At 39.6% G+C, this 24,082-nt stretch overlaps 3 protein-coding genes across 8 annotated transcripts in view; 1 reads left to right on the top strand and 2 right to left on the bottom strand.

Annotated features, from left to right (window-relative positions):
- The window catches only part of LOC309478174 (uncharacterized protein), a 253,102-nt gene that overhangs the window by 165,779 nt on the left and 63,241 nt on the right, over window positions 1-24,082 (top strand). The gene's annotated exons all lie outside the window — the stretch shown is intronic.
- Window positions 1-24,082, bottom strand: part of LOC309478144 (uncharacterized protein) — a 105,984-nt gene that overhangs the window by 75,503 nt on the left and 6,399 nt on the right. The window lies entirely within an intron of this gene.
- Window positions 399-23,121, bottom strand: LOC309478171 (uncharacterized protein). 4 transcript variants are annotated; one of them, XR_014198843.1, is made up of 4 exons: window positions 20,132-21,248; window positions 7,301-7,420; window positions 5,067-6,393; window positions 399-5,026 (listed from the first exon to the last, which is right to left on the bottom strand). XR_014198843.1 is itself a non-coding variant. In XM_082141766.1 (4 exons), exons 3-4 carry the CDS (start codon window positions 7,365-7,367, stop codon window positions 5,525-5,527), a joined length of 936 nt encoding a protein of 311 aa, XP_081997892.1. In that variant the 5' UTR covers window positions 7,368-7,420; window positions 19,196-19,273; window positions 20,132-21,248; the 3' UTR covers window positions 399-5,524. The 4 variants fall into 4 exon arrangements, 3 of the variants coding, with proteins under 3 accessions (XP_081997892.1, XP_081997891.1, XP_081997890.1); XM_082141766.1 differs by adding an exon at window positions 19,196-19,273 and having other exon boundaries at window positions 399-6,393; XM_082141765.1 differs by lacking the exon at window positions 20,132-21,248 and adding an exon at window positions 23,100-23,121 and having other exon boundaries at window positions 399-6,393.

Genomic DNA, 24,082 nt, shown 5'->3' with positions numbered 1-24,082 from the left:
CTCGCCACATGCGTTTGATTTGGGATAATATATATTATAATAAAACATTAAAATATTATTTTAGAAATAACATTTATTGAGGACAGTTGATTTACTATAAAGATAATTTTTGGTTATGACTACATTTAAGCTTAAAATAACCACCAATGAGTAAGAAAATTCAGATCCTGATTAATTTAAAACAAGCCTATAGGGCTGTTGAGAACCAGAACTAAACTGACCTGAGCCTGAAGTTTAGATGCTTCCCTATTATTGATAAGCCTGGAGTTAAGGAATACGAGAAGAATTTTCATTTTTGGGTTGAAGGAGAGATTAAACAGAGAAGAGAAGCAATATAGTCTGGACCCAGCGATTTATTCACATCTAGATCTTTTTGTCACAAAATACTCTGAAACTGGTTGAGGATCCAAATGCAGTCGTTTATTACAGAAATTCGGAATCATAATCCATAAAACAGGCAACAGGTCAAAAATACAGGACAGATAATACAAAGAGACAACAGAGCAGAAAAACAGTAAAACAAGGACATCCGAGAAACCAGGCAGAAAATGAAAACCAAAACATGGATAACCAGAGGGAGGGCTCTCAGAAATGCAGTGTGACACTAACAAGACTTTGCAAAGAGTCAGTGAAAACACAGGGCTTACATAGAGGGTATGCACAGGACTGAGTGGCAAAAGAGCTGCTACATGACTGAATTTAATAGAGGAAAACGCGAAAACATGAGCGATGATCAGTTTAAACTAAAAGTTGGACTCGATAGTGTTCTTTACAACTCATCAAAGATCCAGTGCTGCGTGGATATTGACATGCACCCAGGAATTGTGTTTCCTAAACACTTATGTCAATGTTAAATATATTGTCCAGCCCTAAAACTTGTATAGTTTTTGCTAGTGTTTATTGAAAAACATACAATTATGCAGAATATAAGACAGTAAATATTTAATTGATGAGTTTTCAATACAATATATATAGGGTATGATTTTAAATTGAAGACTTGTACAATTTATAACAATACAATATATAGGATATGATTTTATCACTCAGTGGGCTAAACAGCAGTCACTCCGGTCAACGGTGATGTAAGACTGAAAATACTGTTTGAGGCCTGGTCTATGGACCTCCCCCATACAACCTCCCTTCCTCTCAGAAAACAACAAAGAACTCTCACAAGAACATGGTTTAATGTGAATGTTTACCATTGACTTATGTTTTTGGTGTCATTTGAAATGTCTCAAAGTGAGTGGTATAGATATCTCATATCCAGATAGATAAAATGAAAGGTAATAAGGTTTAGAGAAGTTTAGAGAAAACTGGTTAAGCCATTTGAGGGTGGTCTCCCCCATCCCCCATGTCACCTGGTCAGGAGGATAAAGCAAGGTGTGCTCCGGCTCTCGGGGCTCTTCTTGGCTGGACACGAATGGAATAGGTGATTTCGCTCTTTTTCTCTCTCTATCTGTCTCTCTCTCTCTATCTCAGGTACAAGCTGGGTAAGATTTAACGAGTAATTAACGAGTAAATACATATGATCAATGTATTACAAATTTAACCAACCAATACTTTGCATGAGTGAGGACAGAACACGTGATACCTTCCCCGTGTATTGGCGAACCGAGATTGGACCAATATAGCGGGCCTTACAGTGACGTCATGTGCATATCCTCTATCGGCAGAGCTTTACAGGATAACGATGCACAGTTGGAAGTAATCAAGCATAATGAGTGCAGGCATTATGCATAAACTCAGCATAATGAGTTGTTGGTTTTTTTGTCAAAAAACAAAACAAAAATTTGATTCATTTATTGCTTTAGGAGAGGAAGAATTTTGCAAACTCGTTAATTCATCTAAAACGACAACATGTATGTTAGACCCTATACCGACTAAGCTACTGAAAGAGATGCTCCCAGAGGTCATAGATCCTCTTCTTAAAATCATTAATTCATCTTTGTCACTAGGATATGTACCAAAAACCTTTAAGCTGGCTATGATTAAACCGCTTGTTAAAAAACTGCAACTTGATCCTACAGAATTAGTCAATTACAGGCCGATCTCGAATCTACCTTTTCTGTCAAAGATATTAGAAAAAGCAGTATCCTCACAACTGTGTTCCTTTCTTGAAAGAAATGATATCTGTAAGGATTTCCAGTCAGGATTTAGACCGTACCATAGTACTGAGACAGCTCTCATTAGAGTTACAAATGATTTGCTCTTATCATCCGATCGTGGTTGTATCTCTCTATTAGTGTTACTCGATCTTAGTGCTGCATTTGATACTATCGATCACAACATTCTTTTAAATAGACTAGAAAACTATGTTGGCATTAGTGGAATTGCATTAGCATGGTTTAAATCATACTTATCTGACCGTTATCAGTTTGTAGCAGTAAATGAAGAGATTCCTCATCGATCACAAGTTCAGTATGGCGTACCACAAGGCTCAGTACTAGGACCGTTACTGTTCACTCTGTACATGCTACCCTTAGGAGATATCATTAGGAAACATGGAATTAGCTTTCACTGTTATGCCGACGATACTCAGCGGTATATTTCTTCAAAACCTAACGAAACTTACCAACTCACAAAACTAACGGGATGTATAGCTGATATAAAAAATTGGATGACTCGTAATTTCCTACTATTAAATTCTGAAAAAAACAGATTCTAATTATTGGACAAAAAACATCCTCACGTAATAACCTAGAACACTGTCTAACACTTGATGGCTGCTCTGTTAAGTCTTCGTCGTCGGTTAGGAACCTGGGTGTGCTCTTTGATACCAACCTTTCATTTGAAAGTCACGTATCTAGTATCTGTAAAACCGCATTTTTCCATCTTAAAAATATATCTAAATTATGCCATATGCTCTCAATGACAAATGCGGAACAATTAGTTCATGCGTTCATGACATCAAGGCTAGATTATTGTAATGCTCTAATGGGTGGTTGCCCTGCACGCTTAATAAACAAACTAAAGCTGGTTCAAAATGCAGCAGCTCGAGTTCTTACCAGAACCAGGAAGTATGACCATATTAGCCCGGTTCTGTCCACACTGCAATGGCTCCCTATTAAACATCGTATACATTTTTAAAAATTGCTGATTACTTACAAAGCACTAAATGGTTTAGCTCCGCAGTACTTGAGCGAGCTCTTAACGCACTATAGTCCTTCACGTCTATTGCGATCTCAAAATTCCGGCCAGTTGATAATACCTAAAATATCAAAATCGACTGCTGGCGGTAGATCCTTCTCCTATTTAGCACCAAAACTTTGGAACAGTCTTCCTACCATTGTCCGGGAAGCAGACACACTCTGTCAGTTCAAAGCAAGATTAAAGACACATCTCTTTGACCTAACATACACATAACACATTATAGACTTCTTTAATTCAATGTTAGGCTGCATAGATTAGGTCAGCCGGAACCGGGAACTCTTCCCATAAATCCTGATGTACTCGTTACATCATAAAAGAATGGCATCTACGCTAATTTTAGTGTCTTTGTTTTTCCCGAGGTTTTCCCGCAGCCTGCCGGATCCAGGCCGTATCCAGATCTGACGAAGGACCTTCGCCTGGACCCGATGTCAACGCAGTGCTGAAGTGCCAACTAGTCTCTTCCTATGGAGGATCCCTTTACCACTCCAGGTAAAGCGTTGTCGGGAAATTCGTTTCGCGTACCTACCCCCGAAGTGACAAAATTAAATTAAATTCTGTATCAAAATTTATAAGGAAAGACCAGTACTTTGTTTAGGCTTAGTTTGTAGGGAATTCCAAACCTGCGCAAATATATTCAAATGCACATAACTATAGAACCAATTCTTAATGCGCATGTGAACACCATCAGCGTTTATCACGGGTTCGGTTTGAAATTCTGTGTAGAGAGAATGGTGTCGTCTTAAGCCGAGTTCAGACTGCACGATTTTAGCCCCGATTTTGGCTCGCCGACAGGTTTTGAGAAATCACAGACAAATGCCCGAAATCACAGGCAAATCGGTGCTCGTTCAAGCGAGTGACAATCACGCAGTGTGAATAAGCAAAGATGCGATCTGAGAGAATCGCCGACGCCCGTGAGATATTTGGCATGCTAAATATCTGGACCTGTCGGCGATTCAAAATCCTGCTGTGTGAAAGTGTTCTGACTTTAAACTACATCGATGACCGACAGCCAATGAGAGACCAATATACAGAGCAGCGGGGAGTTCGGGGAGGAGTTATAGGCCACAATATCAGTATTTTAATAGATAAATTTACAATTATATCAAACAGAAACAAAGCACAAACATTTGCTTGACCAGCAGCAACAGCAGCACATTGCAAAATTATTTATTTACCCACAACTCTCTTTGCAGAACACACAGTCCTTGCTCCCCTCGTCTTCCTAACCATTTCCTCCTGCATAAACTGTTTATTTTTCTCCTTTTTTCTGCAAATCAGCAGACAGACAATTTGGATCGCAATCTTCTTGCAGGCTATCATTTTTAATAACAATTTCAGTCTTGCGAGAGCTCCGGTCTCACGCATGCGTGATCTTGCGTTATTTCCTTATCACTTCTTGCGTGTGTTTGGTTGTCAAACGTAGTTTGCGGATTAGACAGAAGTTGTCGGCGATTCTTTCTTTTGTAAAGTCATGCAGTGTGAACCTCCTGCCACTGATCCATCATGCAGTGTGAACACACCAGCAACTGAATGTTACCCCAGATAGTCATGCAGTGTGAAAAGAACAGTGACCCGACTACTTTGAAAACCGTGCAGTGTGAACTTGGCATTAGCGGCCCCTAATTTAATAACAAATGATCGTTGCGACGGAAGCGAATCAATCAAAACTAACTTTAGCTGGAAAATAACTTTATTAAAGAACCGCTATAAAGCCAAAACAATCTCTGTTACCTTAAATTATACGTTTATCTCTGTAAAGCTGCTTTGAAACAACCTAGATTGTTAAAAGCGCTATATAAATGAAGATGACTTGACTTGACAGGCAATGTGTTATGGGAAATATAGTTCATGATATGATCAAGGAAACAGGAGTGCCCTTTGATGGCTATCGGCACTCCAGCTAAAAGGAGTGACACTTTTACAGACATCTGAATAGAACATGTTCAAAAGCGAACTCTCCAGTCCATAGACGGCGTTCTGCATTAAGAAATTACAAATTTAAGTTGGCAAAATTATTTATTTTGAATGTAGACCCTAATGAAATAATATGACTTAAAGCTGTTAAGCATTTGCTGTTTGTCTGCAATTTCATTCAAATCTTTTTCAATGCAAAAAAAGTCTTTAATATCTTAACGCATCATGTCTATACGTCTAAAACAAGTTATTTGAAATATAGATTATGATTTAATGGACTATTGATGCCAGTTTTACCCAAATCCCTCATATATTCTAACTATTATTTTGACCTTCCCCAAAGGTTCCCGTTGTCAAAAAATCAAACTTCACTACAAAATTTAGCAAATTATCCAGCTTTTGATTAATCTAAATGTCAAATTATTTACTTGTAAGTGATGAGTCTGAACATGAACATTGGCTAATTAGAAACTGTCGGACAACGGTTTTTCTCATGTTTCTGTAGATTAGATAATTGGATGAAACTCTTCCCACATGAAGAACACTGGTGCGGCTTCTCTCCAGTATGAATTCTCTGGTGTGTTTTTAAATTGTTGGATGTAGTGAAGGTCTTCCCACAGTCAGAGCAACAATGAGGTCTCACACCAGTATGAACACTCTCATGCTGTTTTAAATTCAACAGTCGTGAAAAACTCTTTCCACAAAAAGAACAAAAGTGAGGCTTCACACCAGCATGAGTTTTAAGGTGTGCTTTTAAGCTTGATGCCAAAACAAAAGTTTTATCACACTGATCACAGCTGAATGATCTCACTCCAGAGTGACGACGCAGATGAGTGGTGAGAACGCTTTGGCATTTGAAACTATTTCCACACTGAGAGCATGTATAAGGCCTCTCTCTAGTGTGAGTCCTCATGTGCACTTTAAGGCCTCCTTTATGACTGAAACTCTTTCCACACTGAGAGCAGGTGAATGGTTTTTCTCCAGTGTGTTTTATCGTGTGTCTGTTGAGGTTTGATTTACGTGTGAAACTCTTTCCACACTGACAGCATATGAACATATTTTCTCCAGTATGAGATTTCATGTGTTTATTGAGGTCTGATTTGTGCACATAAAACAGTCCACACTCAGAACAGGTGAAAAATTCTTTGTCTCCAGATTTTTCAGCTTGTTTTTGTGAGAAATTCTCTTCCGTCTGTGAAACGACTGCATTTCCATCTTCATTTTTAAGATGAGGTTTTTCAAACAGATGTTTGTCTTCATTTTTATATGTCAGTTCTCCATCTTCATTAGTAAAATGATGCCATTTGTCTTTATTCACTTCCATCGGGTCTAAAATCAACATATTAAATAATAAATTACCCAAATTCAATCAATCAAAGGAGGAAAAATGAGAAACAAAGAAATCAAAAATTAAGTTTTAATGTAGCACAAATCTAGTTTACTACTGAGTCTACTAGTATCTAGTTCTAGATGTATGGTTATATACTCCCGAGAACCAGAAATATAAGAGATTCCTTTGGGAATTTAGTTTATGTAAGTTTATTTTACTTAATGCAATGTGTGTAAAATTGCCATAAATGTGTAGTCCCATTCTATACAATAGAATATTTAATTTGAACATGAATGTGTTCTTGTGGCAACATGTAATGAAAAAAAAGAAAAAATGGGAGTAATAACTTAAAACAGTTTCATAATATCTCATATTTCATAGGAATACTGATTTAAAGTTTATTTCCCTTTTCACTTGTGAACCTGATAAACATGCTGTAAGTCCTGCTGTCTCTACAGAGGACATGAATGAGATCAGTGCCCTGTTTCATAATATTCTGAATATATTCAGAATTTTTGGTTAATATTCTGATTGGAAAACCCATATTGTTGATATTTTTATTTATGACAAACAATCGGAAAATTAATCGAGTATAAATAAACTCAAACACAAAATATTATCATATTTCCATAAGAGTGCTAAATTTGATCATTCAGTCAATATCAGTCATTTTTAAAAAACAAGAAGTTAAAGTTGTAATGGTAAAACCTCCAAACATTTGGTATCTCTGAAAAGCCCTGAATATGCTCTTTACAGGACTCTGACATGAATGATCTCAGAGAAATTCTCTAAAATATAATGTCCTTTACAGAGGATAAAGTCTATGCCTGGGTCTCAGGAGTAAATGTGAGCTTTCATCTTAATATTCCTCATCAGTCATTAAAGAGAATGAAGGAAAACACCAACCTATTTGTTCCTCTGTATCTTCATCTTTTATTCTGCAGGGTTCTTCCTTAATCTCCATCTTTACCATAGTATGTCAGTAGTTTCTCCTGGAGTAATTCCTCCTGCTTGCTTTTTCTTCTCCTGTGGGAAGATGGGAATATTTTATGAAGGTATTTTTGGTGCAAATCAACTGAACGCCTGTTCAGAAAAGTTTTGCTCATCCGCAAAACAGTATGTGAATTCATCCAATGAGAGTTGCGCATTTGTAGAATATTTTCTCATAAATGTCTTGTATATTTTTCTAGCACAAACACAAGTATATAACTACAACTGCTTGAATCTGCTGCGACGAATCTCACACAGTTTTTTGCTTTCAAGTGACAAGTTTCACGCACTCTCCCTTTTGCACCATTGATCTATGTGAAATGTGGTGCAAAAGTGAGTTGTGCATCTGTAGAGGCAGTGGGCGGAGCCTATATGAATATTCATGAGTTTCCCAGGTATGCGTGCAGATCTGATCATTTTAGTTCACGCTCTTTGTTTCTCAGCACGAGTCAGCCTGGTTTAATGGATTATTTCAAAAAAACATATATAGTTTTAGCGCGAACTTAAAATACAATTGTGTATTATTTCATAAAGTTTATAATGTTTTTAATAGTTTGCACGTTTTGTGCATTCATCAATGACTAAATGATTGCTGGCATTCACTTTGTGTAGGCCTATATAAAGCACAGCAAACTGCAACTCGTTCATTTCGTTGTGCTTTCCCTTTGTACATTGCAATGCTTTAAAACTGTCTTTTGTTATCATTTGTTGAATGTCACTGCAATAAAAAATATTATAATTTTTTACAAACAAAATATAAATTTACAAAAAAATATCACAAGGTTAAGGTTCCACTTTTACAGTAAAACCAAAAATTCCAGAACACCTAAATGATTACAGCTACACTTATTTCCAACAGAAGAGCAGATATAGAATATTCCTAATACATGAATCATTACCATATAATTTATTTATTGCTCTTCTGATACCATACCTTATATTAAGTTTTAAAACTGTGTCATCTCCGGCAATAATCTCTGGGAAATAACTCCACAACCATATTAGTGTCCGAGTAAACATTTTGGACCCTGCACTGATGTTTCTCTTTGTCATGTTTTTTCTTTGACCTTATGTGTTGCACTGTGTGCCTGGATGATACACAATGATGATCATTGATACAAATGCATGATCTATTTTGTTGCACAACAAACACTCATTCAACATTTTTTTTAAAGTCATAAAGTTCTATAAACATGTACTGTATGTTATTAATTGGGCTTCAATTAGAGGCTGATTAAGAATTCTGAATTTAACTCTTGAAAAATGAAACTTAAGATTTGCATGACAAAAGTTTGGAATCACTATGATTTAAGAAATTATATACTTTTATAGCAGGCAAGCAAGGATGCCTTAAATTAATCACAAATGACAGCAAAGGCATTTATAATGTTACAAAAAATATATATAATTTTAAAGAAATGTTGTTCTTTTGTACTTGCTATTCATATACAATCCTGAAAACATATATTCTCCATAAAGGGATAGTTCACCCAAAAATGAAAATTCTGTCATCATTTACTCTCCCTCAAGTTGTTTCAAACCTGTATGAATTTCTTTTTTCTGCTGAACACAAAAGAAGATATTTTGAAAAATGTCTGTAACCAAACAGTTGATGGACCCCAATGACTTCCATAGTAGAAAAGAAAAATACTATGGAAGTCAATTGGGTCCATCAACTGTTTGGTTACAGACATTTTTCAAAATATCTTCTTTTGTGTTCAGCAGAAAAAAGAAATTCATACAGGTTTGAAACAACTTGAGGGTGAGTAAATTGTCCAGGACCAGCGACAAGCATACTAGAGGCACAGCTAGAACGCGCAAGTGTTTTTGCCAGAATACTGTTCACCCTGTTATTTCATTGTTGTTTTTTAGTCAAGGTAAGCCTATCTTCGATCCTTTTGTTACTTTGTATTTTTAACTTCACATAATTCTGTATTTTAGAGAGACGCGTTGGCACAATTAACAACAGCCGCGAGTGAAAATTAAAATTATTGTTACATTTGCACTTAAGCCTTTGCTCCTAGCAGGTTGGAATTGCCACATTTTCGCGTTATTTACACTTAATTGCCCGACCGAAACAGCTGTACTCACTCAAGCGGTGAAAGCATTATCCGTATATCTGTGTAATTTGCGCGCTGTCGCGGAAGCGTCAGCGGAAGCGTTCAGCTCTCGTGTTCAGCCTCCTCGTGTGAAGACCGACTCGGGAAAAGACCAGCGACTCTACCTGCGCGACTCCACCGAGCAAGGACACCAGAAAGGCACTTAAGTATCTCCTCTTCCCTTTCTCTTCCCTCTACTTACCTTATTGTTCACCTTAATCAACATGTGCTTTCAATACATTCCTGTTATCTCTCGGCACCGTCCTTTCATCACGCGCAATACTGCCAATCTGCGTCCCATCCTCACATCCTCACATACTCCTCTCTCTCTTTCCGTGGGTCTATGGAATTGTCAGTCAGCAGTCAATAAAGCTGACTTCATTCCAGCCTTTGCATCTCATTCTACTCTTAGTATCTTGGGGCTGACTGAGACCTGGATTCGTCCAGAAGACTCAGCAACCCCTGCTGCTCTCTCTAGCAATTTCTCCTTCTCCCACTCCCCTCGCCAGTCTGGGAGAGGTGGCAGGCACGGATTTAGAAAGCAGAGGCCCCTGGGCACAAAATCTTGGAGGCCCCCCTCCCCCCTCGTAGCCCAAACTAACACAGCATCTTAATTTTTAGAAACAGTAAAAGGAAGCTGTGGGTTTTTCTTTAGTTTAAATCAAAACCACTTTCTCCAACTCCATTTCTTGTGATGTTAACTGTGACAGCAAAGGAGATCTATAAATATCTATAAAACAAAAGACAAAAAGGAAACTATCACAGAACAAAATCAGAAAAAAGTTTGTGTGTTTTAACATGTGTGTGTTTGGGTAGTGTGTGTGTGCATCCACACATGCACAGGTCCAAGGGCTTGATGTTTGCAAGCACACATGTATGTACACGAACATAATGAACATGCTCCTGAAAACTATTTTTTTCTCTTATTTTCAATCACTCCAATTCACTTTAAATGGTCGCCAGTTTTTTAACCAAAATGAGAAGCCTACTCTCAGATAGATGAGGCCTACGATTAATCAGATGCAAATAGAAATATAAAACTGGTCCTAATTTAAAGAAAACAAGCTGACAAAAAGATTGAATCCAATATTGGGTGATGATATAGCATAACAAGTGCAAGTTTTTATAATAATGAAAGTTTTTATAGGCTGGCCATTTTTAACCGGGAACATCAAAAGTGTTATAGGGTTTTGAGCACAACCTGAGGATTAAAAAAAAAACTGTAAAACGGGGTGAGGGGGGCCAAGTTGCATGTGTGCTTGCCGTTGTTTCACATTGTACACATGTATTCATAACGGTGCGCGTGCGGCGCGTCCACTGTGTTTGTGTGTGCGTGTGTGTAAAGAAATGCGCTTGTGAACTCAAACTGCGTCGGACATGGATCTACACAAAATAGTAGGCTAGCTTTTTACTTTTATCTGGGCTTTCAACAAAAGGAAATTCTACACAGGTGCCATGAGGCTACACACCGTGAGTAATGAATTGGAAACACGCGCTCTGCGCTAGTGGACGCGCACTGTTATGAATGCTCACGCAACTTCTTCTGTATTCTCGAAATGTTTCGACTTTAATCTCGAAATACTATGTGTATATATATATATATATATATTTTTTTTTTTTTTTTTTTTACGTTGCGGTTCAGGGCTTCCGTACTTCTCTGCAGTGAACTGACGGAAAAAGGTGAAAGATAGGCTACTTTTAAAATGTGAAATATTAATTGAAAGAAGCCTAACGTTACCCTCAACTAGAGAACGAGTCCCACATATTATGCATTGATAAGCCTAGAACGGGTATCTGGTCATAAAAATGAACCGTCAACATTAATACAACAATGTTACATGATTTAAAAAGCAACAGGGACAAGAGGGGTGGTGTGGGTGCTGGGCTCTAGCTAAATCAGAATTATTTATTTGGGATCGGCGGTGGACGCAGATTTAGGCTTCTTCGCCGATCCGGGCATCTAAAAATCAGGGTTTTTAATTAGGGAAAAAGTAATAGATAGGCCTACATTTTGAGGCTGTCAAACTGGTAATGTACGTCACCGCCGGTGTGGTTAACAATCGACTCCGGTTGAAGAGATGAGTCCGAGTCGACTTTTGAAAAAAGTGGAGATGGTTGAAATATTACTCCAAATTAAATTCTCTCTGCTATCCTTCTCCCCTTTAGCTTTGCGTTTTGTGGCTCCACTGTTTTTTATCCATGTTGTTGTATTTTTTCTTGCCGCTATCAACAGTTTTCGCGGTAAGTTGGCTCGTCATCATCAGACACAGCCGACACAGCCAAAAAACTGATCATCATACTTTTTTGTGTGCAAATAAATTATTGTTAACACACATACACACAAACTCATTAATTAATTTTCTTTTAATTGAATAAAAAACAAACAAAAAAATAAATAAAAAAAAGGTCACACAGTAGTGGGGTCTTGGAGGCCCCCTAGAGGTCGGAGGCCCCCGGGCACCGGCCCAATCGGCCCGGTGGTAAATCCGGCCTTGAGAGGTGGGGGTACAGGGCTTCTCGTTTCTAACAATTGCAAATACTCCACGCTCTCTTCTCTATGCAACAACAACTCATTTGAATATCATGCTATTACACTTACAACCCCCATTAAAATCCATATTGTAGTCATTTATCGCCCCCCAGGTCAGCTGGGTAACTTTGTAGATGAGCTGGATGTGCTGCTGTCCACTTTCCCTGAGGACGGCACCCCACTTCTAGTCTTCGGTGACTTCAACATTCATCTCGAAAAGCCACATGCAACAGACTTCACCTCTCTCCTAGCCTCTTTCGATCTCAAACGACTCATCACCACAGCTACTCACAAATCAGGCAACCAACTGGACCTGGTTTACACACGCAACTGCACCACAGAAAACATCCTGGTGACACCTCTCCACGTTTCAGATCATTTCCTCATTACTTTCAGTCTACAACTCTCTACCCCTGCACCCCCACCCCCACCACCAGTCACTTTCAGACGAAACCTGCGCTCACTTTCCCCCTCCCATCTCTCCTCTGCCGTGTCATCCTCTCTTCCCCCACCCTCACAATTCTCATCTCTGGATGTGAATACCGCAACGGACACCTTATGCTCCATTCTAATCTCTTCTCTAGACATTATCTGCCCTCTCTCCTCCAGGCCAGCACGCACTACTCCCTCTAACCCCTGGTTATCTGAGGTTCTTCGGGAACACCGGACCAAACTCAGGGCAGCGGAGAGGAAATGGCACAAATCAAAAGACGCATCTGACCTGAGTATGTATCAATCTCTCCTCTCCTCCTTTTCTGTTGATGTTCATGCTGCAAAATCTTCATACTTCCACAACAAGATCAACAGCTCCTCCAACACACGATTACTCTTCAAGACATTCAACTCTCTCCTCTGTCCACCTCCACCACCTCCCGCCTCCTCCTTAACTGCTGACGATTTTGCGACCTTCTTCACCAACAAAACAACAGCTATCAGCAGTCAGTTCTCAGCTCCACACACACAGGAACCCAGACCGACCCCTTCCACAGCCAATACCCCTCTGTCCTCCTTTTCTTCGCTAACCGAGGAAGAAGTATCTACACTTCTCCTCTCCAGTCACCCTACCACCTGCACGCTTGACCCCATCCCCTCACACCTTCTACAAGCCATCTCTCCCACACTTCTACCATCACTCACACACATCATCAACTCATCCCTCCACACTGGCACCTTCCCTACAGCATTCAAGCAGGCTCGGGTTACTCCACTGCTCAAAAAACCAACGCTAAACACATCATTGGTAGAGAATTACAGACCTATCTCTCTCCTACCATTCATTGCGAAGACACTTGAAAGAGCTGTCTTCAACCAACTAACATCCTTCTTGTCTCTAAACAACCAGCTGGATGTCAACCAATCTGGCTTCAAGAAAGGACATTCAACTGAGACTGCATTACTGTCAGTCACAGAAGCCCTACGGATCGCAAAAGCTGCTTCCAAATCTTCAGTCCTCATTCTCCTGGATCTGTCTGCTGCCTTCGACACGGTGAATCATCAGATCCTTCTGTCCACCCTCTCATCACTGGGCATCACAGGAACTTCACTCCACTGGTTTGAGTCCTATCTCACAGGTAGGTCCTTCAAGGTCGCATGGAGAGGCGAGATATCCAGAGCACATCAGCTGACCACAGGGGTTCCCCAGGGTTCAGTTCTTGGTCCCCTCCTCTTCTCCATCTACACCACATCACTGGGACACATCATACAGGCACACGGTTTTTCCTACCACTGCTATGCTGATGACACACAGCTCTTCCTCTCCTTTCAACCAGATGATCCCACAGTAGCTGCACGGGTCTCAAGCTGTCTGGCGGACATCTCCACATGGATGAAGGAACACCACCTGCAGCTCAACCTGGCAAAGACTGAGCTTCTCGTCCTCCCTGCCAATCCGTCTCTACAGCACGACTTCACCATCCAGCTAGAGTCATCATTAATCACCCCATCAAGATCGGTCAGAAATCTTGGAGTAACGTTTGATGACCAGCTGACCTTCACAGATCACATTTCAAAGACAGCTCGATCATGCAGGTTTGCACTGCACAACATCAGGAAGATCAGGCCTTTCCTAACTGAGCATGCAACACAACTTATCGTCCAGGCCCTGGTCATCTCTAGGCTTGACTACTGCAATGCCCTTCTGGCTGGACTCCCAGCATGTGCGACCAAACCCCTACAGATGATCCAGAATGCTGCAGCTCGTCTTGTCTTCAACGAGCCCAAGAGGGCCCACGTCACTCCTCTGTTCATCTCTCTGCACTGGCTACCTCTAGCTGCTCGCATCAAGTTCAAGGCACTGACGCTTGCTTACAGAACTATCACAGGCTCAGCTCCCTCCTACTTTCACTCACTCCTACGAGTCTACATCCCTACCAGACACCTACGATCGGTCAACGAGCGACGTCTCGTGGTTCCATCACAGAAAGCCACAAAATCACTTTCCAGAACATTCTCATTTACAGTTCCATGCTGGTGGAACGCTCTCCCCACCCTCATCCGGAATGCAGAATCCCTGACAACATTCAAAAAACAGCTGAAAACCAATCTCTTCCGCGAGCACTTAACCTTATAGAAAAAAAAAAAAAAAAAAAAAAAATCCCTTCCCTTTGAAACATCACTTATCAGGCTTATGCTACTCTGAATAATACCTGAACTTCGTATTTTGAGCACTTCCTGCGTTGTTGTTGCTTTTGCCTCTTTATGATGACTCGCTGAACTTAGTCCTAATTTGTAAGTCGCTTTGGATAAGGGCGTCTGCTAAATGACTAAATGTAAATGTAAATGTAGTAAATTATGACAGAATTTTCATTTTTGGGTGAACTATCCCTTTAAGCAGCACAACCATTTTCAACTGTGATCATAATCAGAAATGTTTCTTGAGCAGCAAATCAGGATTAGAATGATTTCTGAAGGGTCATGTGACACTGAAATCTAGAGTAATGAGCTTTGGCATCACAATATATATTTTTTAAAAACATTAAAATAGAAAACCGTTGATAAGAATATTTCGCAATATTACTGTTTTTCAGATAAATGTAGTCTTGGTACCTTAGAGGAACCTTACTAATATCAAACTTTTGAACAGTAGTGTATATATTAGGCTATATCAAAACCAGCACAAGCACATCTTGCAATCAAAACATAAATATATACACACACACATATATATATATATATATATATATATATATATATAAATATATACACATATATGACTGTTTTCGGGTTGGATGGTGGTCTTCTCGCACCCCTCGAGCGCCTGTGAGACGAAAAACCACCCTTGCAACTTTGGGCCAGCGGGCCGCCGGCCGCAGCATCAGGAAGTATCGCGTGATATCAGGTCTCGCAATGTAACAAACTGCTTTACGGCACTGCACTCATATACTATCTAAACATGTACAGTGAGGAAAATAAGTATTTGAACACCCTGCTATTTTGCAAGTTCTCCCACTTGGAAATCATGGAGGGATCTGAAATTGTCATCGTAGGTGCATGTCCACTGTGAGAGACATAATCTAAAAAAAAAAAAAATCCAGAAATCACAATATATGGTTTTTAACTATTTATTTGTATGATACAGCTGCAAATAAGTATTTGAACACCTGTCTATCAGCTAGAATTCTGACCCTCAAAGACCTGTTAGTCTACCTTTAAAATGTCCACCTCCACCCCATTTATTATCCTAAATTAGATGCACCTGTTTGAGGTCGTTAGCTGCATAAAGACACCTGTCCACCCCATACAATCAGTAAGAATCCAACTACTAACATGGCCAAGACCAGTGTTGTTTTTGGCAGCCCTTTTAGTTTTAGTCTTATGGACGAAAATGCTTTTTAGTTTTAGTCACATTTTAGTCACTTTTTTAGTCGACGAAAACACAAAAAGGTTTTAGTCAAGTTGTCAATTTTAGTAAAAAAATAAAATAAAAAAAATTGTCTTTAACAAATTAATTTAGGTTAAAAAGTATTGGAAATGGGCTTAGGTTTGACAGGTTGTAGCAAGTGTTGCAATTCGAGTGTTGTAACTCAATTCAATTTGAGCTACTACAACATTACACACAGATAAAGTGGTAACAGTGGAATCACTGTTTTACTCCAAAAAAAGCCAGGAATAAAAACATTCTTTCTTTGCCAATTGTGGCTTTATTATATAATTAGTTAAATAATCATTTATGTTATAATTTATGTTATAATCTAAGTTATATAATAATTATATATTACTTTGTACCAATTAGCCTACTAAACTAATGCTCGGACACACTCGGTCTCTCTCGCTCGCAGACACACTCGGTCTCTCTCACGTACACTCGGTCTCTCTCCTGCGCAGACACACTCAGTCTCTCTCGCGCACTGTCGCCCGCTCGCGCAGTTCGTTTCGCTTTTGTCCAGTCCGGCACCTCATATCGAAGATGTGTGGCAAGTGACTAGCCGCAGGCGCAGGTGTGTTGTTGTTGTGTGTAATCTGGTGCGCGGCATGGCGGCAGCCGGGTGGTGGGCGTACCCAAAACAAGGATAGGAAGCGGCAGTATTGCTGATACTTTTTTTTTAGCTCAAAACAGACAGATTTCACGCAAAATAGGCAGAAATGAAATGCATTGTGAACGTCAGAATTATAATCATTTTCGTTCCGTCTAGTCAACAAAAACTCGAAAACGTCTCGTCATGTTTTAGTCACCTTAGAGCCTTTTTTAGCTAGTCAACGTTGCGTTATCGTCATAAAAAAAAAGATGCGTCAGCAAAATAATTTCGTTATCGTCATCGTTGACGAAAACAACATTGGCCAAGACCAAAGAGCTGTCCAAAGACACTAGAGACAAAATTGTACACCTCCACAAGGCTGGAAAGGGCTACGGGGAAATTGCCAAGCAGCTTGGTGAAAAAAGGTCCACTGTTGGAGCAATCATTAGAAAATGGAAGAAGCTAAACATCACTGTCAATCTCCCTCGGACTGGGGCTCCATGCAAGATCTCACCTCGTGGGGTCTCAATGATCCTAAGAAAGGTGAGAAATCAGCCCAGAACTACACGGGAGGAGCTGGTCAATGACCTGAAAAGAGCTGGGACCACCGTTTCCAAGGTTACTGTTGGTAATACACTAAGACGTCATGGTTTGAAATCATGCATGGCACGGAAGGTTCCCCTGCTTAAACCAGCACGTCAAGGCCGTCTTAAGTTTGCCAATGACCATTTGGATGATCCAGAGAAGTCATGGGAGAAACTCATGTGGTCAGATGAGACCAAAATATAACTTTTTGGTCATAATTCCACTAAACGTGTTTGGATGAAGAAGAATGATGAGTACCATCCCAAGAACACAATCCCTACTGTGAAGCATGGGGGTGGTAGCATCATGCTTTGGGGGTGTTTTTCTGCACATGGGACAGGGCGACTGCACTGTATTGAGGAGAGGATGACCGGGGCCATGTATTGCGAGATTTTGGGGAACAACCTCCTTCCCTCAGTTAGAGCATTGAAGATGGGTCGAGGCTGGGTCTTCCAACATGACAATGACCCGAAGCACACAGCCAGGATAACCAAGGAGTGGCTCTGTAAGAAGCATATCAAGGTTCTGGCGTGGCCTAGCCAGTCTCCAGACCTAAACCCAATAGAGAATCTTTGGAGGGAGCTCAAACTCCGTGTTTCTCAGCGACAGCCCAGAAACCTGACTGATCTAGAGAAGATCTGTGTGGAGGAGTGGGCCAAAATCCCTCCTGCAGTGTATGCAAACCTGGTGAAAAACTACAGGAAACGTTTGACCTCTGTAATTGCAAACAAAGGCTACTGTACCAAATATTAACATTGATTTTCTCAGGTGTTCAAATACTTATTTGCAGCTGTATCATACAAATAAATAGTTAAAAAATCATACATTGTGATTTCTAGATTATGTCTCTCACAGTGGACATGCACCTACGATGACAATTTCAGACCCCTCCATGATTTCAAAGTGGGAGAACTTGCAAAATAGCAGGGTGTTCAACTACTTATTTTCCTCACTGTATGCTAGCCTTCTGTGTATTATACATACCTCAGTGGACATGGCTCCGTGCGTTCGCTGGGTTCTTTGAAAACAAATGCACATGACCAGCGGGAGAAGATGGGACGAGCCAACAAGTTTTGACGACAGTGTTATATTCTATTCTATATCTATTCCGAAGCTGTAGGGGGAGCTCTATAGAGAAACCCACGAGCAAAAAGCGAGAAAACAGCGAAGAAATCGGCAAAGCTGCATAATGCAGCTTTAAAGCAACACATTCATACTTGTGTATGGTCTTAAATGATTTGGCTTAGGCTATATATTATACAGCCCACAGATACATTTATGAGGTTTTAATTTATTGCAATCAGCAAATGATAACAATTAATAAAATACAGTTTTAAAGCTTTGCAAGATGCAATTTATTTTTAGAGTTGCAGTTTGCTATGTTTTATATAGGCCTACACGAAGTGAATGCCTGCAATCATTCAGTCATTGATGAATGCACAAAACGTGCAAATTAATAAAAACATTATAAACTTTAAGAAATGATACACAATTGTAGTTTAAGTTCGCGCTGAAACTATATTTACCTTTTTTGAAATAATCCATTAAACCTGCTGAGAAACGAAGAGCGTGAACTAAAATTATCAGATCTGCACGCATGCCCGGGAAACTCATGAATATTCATATAGGCTCCGCCCACTGCCTCTACAGATGCACAACTCACTTTTGCACCACATTTTACATAGATCAATGATGCAAAAGGGAGAGTGCGCGAAACTTGTCACTTGAAAACAAAACAACAGTATTTGAGATTTGTCGCAGCAGATTCAAGCAGTTGTAGTTATATACTTGTGTTTGTGCTAGAAAAATATAAAAGACATTTGTGAGAAAATATTCCACAAGTGCACAACTCTCATTGGATGAATTCACATACTGATTTGCGGATGAGCAAAACTTCTCCGTGACTTCACATTTTTTGATGCAGGTGTGTAAATGCGTTTTGCACCATATTCACTGCAGAAATAGTAGCAAAAATGTGAGCGTACGAGTTTCTTAATTTGTGATTTGTAGAATAGGATTTGTCCACCTGCAATGAAGAATTTGAGAAGGTGTAGGCCTAACTGTTGTGTTGTGTTTGTGGAAGAGAAAAAAAAGTTTACAAGTTTGCAACTCTTAAAATATTTATCTCTGACTTCAAATTTACCGATACACATGTGTGGCTATTCTCTACAACTACAAATTTCACTGTCACTGGCGTTCAGTTGATTTGCACCAAAAATACCTTCATAATATTTCCCAGCATTTAAACTCTCATTGTTTAGAAACATTTTTATTTTTTTATTTTTTTACAACAAACACACCGCAAAACACAGCAATGCAGCATAATTCAAAACATAATAATAAATGATCAAATCTGAACATTGGCTTTATTCGGCTTTGTTCTCTTGGTTTCTAAATAGAATTCATAAAAATATTGAATAGAGTATCATAGCTCTAATAGGGGCACACTGTAACGCAGTGTTATAACTTTCCCAGCCGCACAACTGAGACTTAAACCCGGCGAGATCAGCATTAAAGAACTGTCTAATTTGTTAAATAACAGATTGGAGATTAAAATAATATCAGATTTGTCTTTTTAGTGTCTTTTTGTCTTTTAAATATCAGATTTGCCAATTTTAAATAAACACAAGAAGACAGAGATGAAAAATTAACTTGGAAGAAATTTACTTTCGCTATGGTTAAATAAATGTTCAGTGATATGTTACAAGATTTTTACATTTTGGCGCATTTTCTTCTCTATACAGTGACAGTGTTGATATGGCAACTAGTAAATAAATACACAAAGTTTATTTGCTAGCATGTGTTTTACAACCCCGCGATAGTTCCCTATATCCCCACCCCTACATTAAAAACTGTTTACCAGGTTTAATTTGTTCATTACATAAAATGAAAACACAACTCATAATCTTCAAATTATAATGTGAAAAACAGTCAGTAATGAGTTTACGTTTCACGAGCGTATGAACAACATCAGTCGGTTCATTTCGATTCATTTCTGAGTGATTCACTAAATGAACAGACTCGTTTAGTCGTTTGGATTTAGATGTCTACTGATAAATGATTAAATGAATGTACTCACAGTCTGAAACAGCAGATTTAGAGCAGAATGAACGGCTGTGTTCCACTTTTCCTGTTTATGTTCCCTTCCCTCGCTCACTTCTCTTCTTCTTCTAGACTCGGATGTGTGTCATTGCTTCGGTTGCTCGAGCGCCTCTACTGGCGGAAACCATTTAAAACTATATAACCTTCATAGATTCGATACAAAACAACCCAGGGATTATACAAACACTATTTATCTCTACAAATATGTTTGATTGGAATAAAGATTCAAACTTCAAATATCTGCCTAATTTGCTACACTAACATGAACAAACAACAAACAGTTGTATTTTTTATTAACTAACCTTAACAAAGATTGATAAATAGTCCTTCAGTAATAAATGTATTGCTCATGGTTAGTTCAGGTTAGGTAATACATCAATTAATGTTAACAAATGAAACCTTATTGTAAAGTTTTACCATTATTTTATATATTGTATTTATGCTATTTTAAATAACCTACACATACATTTTAATCATAATTTTAATATATATTTATATTAATACGATTTTATTATAACATCTTTATTTCAAAAGTATTTAAAATACAGGCCTAGGCCCAATGGTTACCTTTTATTTAAATTTACAACCATATGTGTGCATTATCACCTTTGTGATTGCATTCACTTTCAAAAACTCAAAGCAAGACAACGACCCCTTACTGAATCAACACACTTTAGCGGTTCGTTATTGGTTTTAATGTTATGTAAGGGGAATGTCCTTAAACACTAATCAAAGAAATATCATAACGTCTGTCCTCTTCTTTTAAAAGAACGTCAAGTGATGCGCTTGAACCATTACAATATTGAGTTCTGATTGGTCAATTCCTGTTATTTATAGTTCGTTAATTATCATATGCATAGAATTTTTATATTCCAAATAGCATGATTAGTTTTACATAATAGCTGGTTAATCTAATGGGGGACGGTGGGGGGTTGTGGTTTAACAGAGGGGAACTTATTTGTCATTAGAACCCTGCTTACATTAGATATGATTTGCATGCATTAAAAATGTTTAACGTTTCATTTTCTCATCAAATAAAATAAAAACACAAATCATAATCTTCACAAATTGTAATAACCAGTCAGTAGCGAGTTCACGTTTCACGAGCGTAATGAACAATATCAGTCGATTCATTTCTGAGTGATTCACTTAAAGGGATACTTCACCTCTGGAAAGAAGAATGTGTATTTAAAATGTGTCATTTATGTAGAAGAAATGTGAAATTATTTTTGAATTTGGAGCTTTCTAGACTAAGAAAAGCCAGAAAATGTATTTTTGGCTTATGTGGATGAAAGACAACATCTCCCAGAATGCACTTGCTTCGCTGCCTTAGGAGGCCACTCCCAAGCCACGCCTACCGGTAAGAGAGCGCAGGCTAGGCTACTAGCGAGTCTCCATGACGAGTCTGCCCGGGATTTCAAGATCGCCGAAAATGTCCGGGATTCGGCTTTTGCGTTCTACAGTCGCCATTCATTATGTTTACTGTGGCAAGCAGGACGAGGCTGAGGGCCGTGGGAGAACGGCGCGAGGCCGGTGGCGTGATTACTGAGACGCACCGGTCTCGTATCACTCACGGAGGAGCGGGAATGTTCTTAGCAATGTTAAAATGCACATCAACCGATCACTTGTTTAGCGTTCATGTAAACACTACATGCAGATTCACCAATCGGTAGATTGTAGAAAGCAAAAGCTGAATCCCGGACATTTTGAACAATCTCGACGGCCAAACATGTCCGGGAAAAAGAGGATGGTAACCCCTGCTACTCAGCTTTCTCCACAGAACAAGAGCCTGCTAGCTTAGCTTCCAAAGAAAGACGGCTGACACTGTGTGTACATTCTGTGAGTGAGATCCCACCCTCTATGGGCGGGTTAAAAACATGCGGGACAGCCCCTCCTACTGGCTGTAGTCTTTAGCCTCTGGCCAAAAAATCCTCCGATGACGCAAAATGACGATTATAGCGTCATCGGAGGATTTTTTCCAGACAAAAAATACATAAGTCTCTCGTCTCAGGGGGATATGAGGGAGGAAAGCACGGTAATTCGAAAATACTACAGGTTTTCTACTAATACAAAGCTTAATGCTAAATCCTTAAAGTGTAAGTTGCAGGTTAACCACCACAGCCAATTAATGTGTAAATTAAAGTGCTCTATATGTATATATTTAATATTTCTGTCTTAAAATGCGTTAAAATAACATTTATTGGGGTTTCTTCAAAGGTAGCGTGTTTTTTCAGTAACTGGTGATGACGTCATAAGAGGAACTCGCAACCTATACTCTGCTAGATTCTTACTGTATTATGGCTATTTGATGGAAACCATCAAATTCTTTATGGACCACAGCCCTACAATGTTATTAATGCTTGGTGTGAGGAGAATGAGTGGAGGGTTGGCCAGGTGTCCTGGTGAGTAGCTACGTTAGAGCTAGTCTAGGCTAGCCTGGTGCAAACTTAACCCGGATAATATAAGGGAACAAGCCAGTCTTTTCAAAAGTTTGCCGTCATGTAGAATAGCAAGGAGGGACAACGACTGAAGACATTATTTACTTACATGGTGTCAGTCCAAATCAGAGCTGTAGAGATTGGATATGGATTTTATCCATAATTTTTTTTATCAAATAAAACATACAACAAACTTTTCTGTAGTTATGCAAGGCATCTATAGCTATGACTATGCCGGTAACTCTACTAGTGAGTTCTTCTTATGACGTCACGCCCCATCTAGTGGGCGGGAGCGGTTAAAACCACTGTTAAAAGTGCCAACTTTTCATATTATATTCAGCATTTTGGTATAAAAAACAATGGTGGGCGGTTCTTATCTTTGTGTTTAATAAACACATTGCATTATCTTCGTGAAAAATTTTACCTGCAATTTACACTTTAAGTATCCCTCATTTAGTCGTTTGTATTTAGATTTTTCCGAATAAATGATAAAATGAATGTACTCACAGTCTGAAAAACAGCAGATTAAGAGCAGTCAATGATGTTGTTTGTGTTCCCTTCCCTCGCTCACTTCTCTTCTTCTCCTAGACTCGTGTGTCATTGCTTCGGTTGCTCGAGCGCCTCTACTGGCGGAAACCATATTAAACTATCTAACCTTCATAGATTAAGTAAGCTATTTATGTGTTATCTTGGCTGATATAAATCGACTCAGTTACTAAGGTAACATCGGTTCCCTGAGAAGAGGGAACGAGTATTGTGTAAGCAGCTTACACTATGGGGAAACTCCTTTTCTCGAGAATATTGAAGCCAAAATTTTAAAACGCAGTGCAGCTGCACAGCAGACACATAGCAGAGCGTCTAGCGCGGTCATTGGCTGTGCTGCGGCAACTGCACGAACCTATGGCGAGGTGGCTCAGGCGTGCGAACCAATCAGGCCGCTTTGCACATCATCTAATCCTGGTTACGTTAGCAACCGAGTCGTTCCCTTTCGAGAGGTCTCTTATATTGGTATTCCACTCGACCATTCCTATGACGAGGCCATGCCTCTCGTGGAATGAGCCCTGACGCCTATGGGACAATGAAGGCCCAAAGGTGCGTCCACACCAAATGCGAATAGAGCGTCTGGCGCGAGTGATTTCAATGTTACTTCAATGCAAAGACACGTTTACGCACGTCTGGAGGTCCTGCGGCGCGAATGAGGCGTTTAGCGTGGTGCGATGTTCACGAATTCGCCTAATTCGTGCGTCCAGTTCGCGCGAATGAAGCAAATAGTTAAACTCGCCAAACTGGGTACGCCTCCGGAGGGTCTCGGTAGACCCAAGTACGGCGACGTTGACCCCTATGCCGCTGTTCTGCTTTCCAAAGCAAATACAGAGCGGTAACTCTCTCGAGGAATGCTCGATCATCATCAGCCATTTACAACACAAACAGACAACCGCCTAGCACTTGCCCCGCCCACAAGAAGCGGATTTCGCCTGACGTGCGTCAAA

Source organism: Leuciscus leuciscus, assembly GCF_965113295.1.
Source record: "Leuciscus leuciscus genome assembly, chromosome: 16".
Taxonomy (NCBI): Eukaryota; Metazoa; Chordata; class Actinopteri; order Cypriniformes; family Leuciscidae; genus Leuciscus; species Leuciscus leuciscus.
The sequence above is the reverse complement of the archived record's forward strand: the minus strand, read 5'-3'. Positions and strand labels throughout refer to the sequence as shown.